This window comes from Rhea americana, unplaced genomic scaffold (genome assembly GCF_003343005.1).
Source record: "Rhea americana isolate MKP2758 unplaced genomic scaffold, rheAme1 scaffold_468, whole genome shotgun sequence".
NCBI lineage: Eukaryota > Metazoa > Chordata > Aves > Rheiformes > Rheidae > Rhea > Rhea americana.
In genome coordinates, this window is record NW_028186610.1 from 3871 (window position 1) to 6920 (window position 3050).

The 3050-nt window shown below is 58.4% G+C and overlaps 1 protein-coding gene across 1 annotated transcript; it reads left to right on the plus strand.

Annotated features, from left to right (window-relative positions):
- Nucleotides 1-5: 5 nt before the first annotated feature.
- On the plus strand, nucleotides 6-843 carry NXPH3 (neurexophilin 3; the record flags this gene model as incomplete). Its single annotated transcript, XM_085316390.1, has 1 exon — nucleotides 6-843. A coding segment is annotated over one exon (820 nt), but the record flags the coding sequence as incomplete, so codon positions are not given.
- Between the last annotated feature and the right edge of the window lie 2207 nt (nucleotides 844-3050).

The following is a 3050-nucleotide window of genomic DNA, read 5'->3' on the forward strand; positions in this document are numbered from 1 at the left end:
TCCAGAGCAGGGGGTGGCTACGAGGAGCGCGAACGGGCGGGGGAGGCCGGCAGCCGTCACCCACCTCTCGCTCCGCATCGTTGCTCCGTGCAGGTGAGCTGCGGCCAAGACGAACGAGGGGAAGATGCAGAGCAAGGCGACCCCAAGAGCCCAGAGAGACCTCGCGTGCAGAAGAGAAGAGGGCACCTCTCTCCAAAGTCCCTGGTAGCGCCAACCTTACTCCAGAACGTGACCCTCCTGGAGCTGGTCAGCAGCTCGCGGGAGCTGTGGGATACCCTAGACAACCCGTCCGAGAGGGACCGCGCTCCACACCCCAGAGGACAGAGAGATCTGGGGCCAGCCACGGGCAAACTTAAAAAAATTTTTGGCTGGGGAGATTTCTACTCCAACATCAAGACGGTAAAGCTGAACCTCTTGATCACAGGAAAGGTGGTTGATCACGGCAACGGCACAGTCAACGTCTTCTTCCGGCACAACTCTACTGGGCAYGGAAACATCTCCGTCAGCCTCGTCCCCCCCACCAAGGCAGTAGAGTTTGACCTGGAGCAACAGATCTTTATCGAGGCCAAAGAATCCAAGATCTTCAACTGCCGAGTGGAATACGAGAAAGTGGATCGCGCCAAGAAAACCACGCTCTGCACGTACGACCCGTCTAAAACCTGCTACCACGAGCACACCCAAAGTCACGTCTCTTGGGTTTGCTCGAAGCCCTTCAAGGTCATCTGCATCTACATCACCTTCTACAGCATAGACTACAGGCTCGTGCAGAAGGTGTGTCCCGACTACAACTATCACAGCGACGTGCCCTACTACCCCTCTGGATGACGCGCTCTGCCCACCTCCGGGTGCCCCGGTGGCAAGCGGGTGCTGGGGGAGGGYGGGGGGAGGGACGGGGACTGTTTCGTGAGCAGAGCGGGTGCACGGAGGTCTCTAGAAACCAGAGGTCTTGCAGCAAGGGAGGAAGAGGAGGATTTTCTGTTTTCCCCAAAGCTCCAATGCCAAGAGAAGGAACTTCAGGGTACCGGTGTTTCTAAAGCTGGCCTGAATCTGTGGTCTTTAGAGACTGGAATGTGAAGACGGGGCCTGAATCTAGGATACAAAATATAGGACATAAAACCACAACCAGGATTCGTGTTTCTCAGTGCAATAGTGCATTTGCCTGGATCTAGGTAGGCCACGCGGTCCTCAAAGGCTGGATCCGAGGCAGAGATCTACAGAAGTACGCTCGAGAAGCCTGGACCTAGACGGAGACCTCGGGGGGGGCAAAGGCATGCGGTTCCCTTGACGGGCATAAGATGCCCGTGGGCATCGGTCACAGCCTCTTCTCCCCGCTGCTGCGACGGGGACCCCGGGAGGGCTCCGGGCCGCGGAGAAGAGAGGGACCACGGCGGGCACCAGCCCACCGCAGCCCCGGCGGGACGCAGGGCCCYGCTCCGCGGGGCGGTGGGGGCTACGGAGAGAGAGACAGACAGACCCCGGCCGAAGCTGCCCAAACCGCGGGCACGAGGCGCGATTCCCGCGTTTCCCCCGCCCCGGCGCGCGATCCCTGCCGTTCCCCCCCCGCGTGCTCCGCGCTCCCGCCCCGGCCGCCTCTCCCCCCGGCACGCTCAGCTCTAAACGCCGTCGTCCCCCCAGCTCCTCGGTGCAAAGGTGCGCGCGCGTACGCCTCTGCGAAGCCGAGCCCTCACTGTAGCATTTAATTGACTTAAAAAAAAATAATAATAATAATAGTAAGGAGAAATGCTGTCTCTGAGCAAGAATAAAGTTTCGGCGGCGGCACGCGGCGCTTTTCGGGAGGGCAATCGCCGACCCCGCGCTCCCCGCGCCCCGCGGTCGCCCTTCCCGGGCAGCCCCGGACCCGGCGCGCGGATCGGGGAGAYGACTTTTACTCGGGGAGCGGAAGTTTAAGATGCTTTGAAAGCATCGCTTGGGAAGGGAGCAGTAGTAACGCTTGGTATTTTGGAGGAGAAAGAGGGGAAAAATAATAACAAAAGGAAGAAACAGAGCAGAGAGCAGAAAAACAGGCTACAAAGGAGCCGCCGCCGCCGCCAAAAGTGCGGCGGCAGCCGGCAGTTACTAGGAGACCAGGACGGGCCGTTATTGCRGCTCGGGAGAAGAGGATTCCTGCTGGCTGAGCCGCTCGGAAGAGGAGCGCGGCGTCGGGCCGGAGGGCAGCTCCGGCGGGGCCGGGGCCAGCGCCGCTCCGCGCCCCCCGCCCCGGCTCGCGGCTCCGCTGTCTTTCGGCTTCGTCGAGCCGAAGTTTAATTTCTTTCCCCGTTAGCATATGAGCATAAAAAATAGGGTTTTTTTCCCCCCCACCAAACCCTCCTTACAGCATCCAACACCCAGCCGCAGCCCCCGATCCGTCGCCAAGCATCACCTCCAAAGCGCGCTCGTGCTTTACTCCAAGGCTTACTCCATGCCTTACTCCAAGGTTACTCCAAGGTTTCAAGCAGGACAGACTTCGCAGCTAGGTGCGATTTAACACAAGAACGGCAGAACCTGACCTTCCTCACCATCACGACGGCCTCAAGGCACCACTTTTCTCAAGGCAGGCTCAATGAGGTTTGCCAATAATAAACATTTTTAACACCCTCCGACCCGACGCCAAGGTCCCGAACAAGAGTTAAGGCTGTTTGTTACAGGCTTCCTTACAAGTTAATACGGATCAAAAGGGTAGCGCGGCAAGAGTCGTACCGACCACGGTAACTTCTTTAAAGAGCACGAAGAGCTGCCAAGCTCGGAGATTTTCACCGGGGTCCGGCAAYGCGTGGAGGTGCTCTCACAGCAGGGGCTACCCGAGAAACTTGGCTGCGTGAGAACTTCAGCTTCCAGGAAAAAATTAAAGAAAAAAAGGAAAAAAGGTTGGCTTGATCACAAAAAAAAGCAAGAAAATGGTGCTCCTAAAGGCTTAGACATCAAAACACAAATACACACCTCAAACCGGGCGAGATGTTGCGGTTCCTGAGCCATCTCCCTTCAAAGCCCGTCTCAAGCTCCCTCTGGCTCGTCCTCAAGGCTGGCGGCGGTGGTGCTCCCGTGGCTCCGGC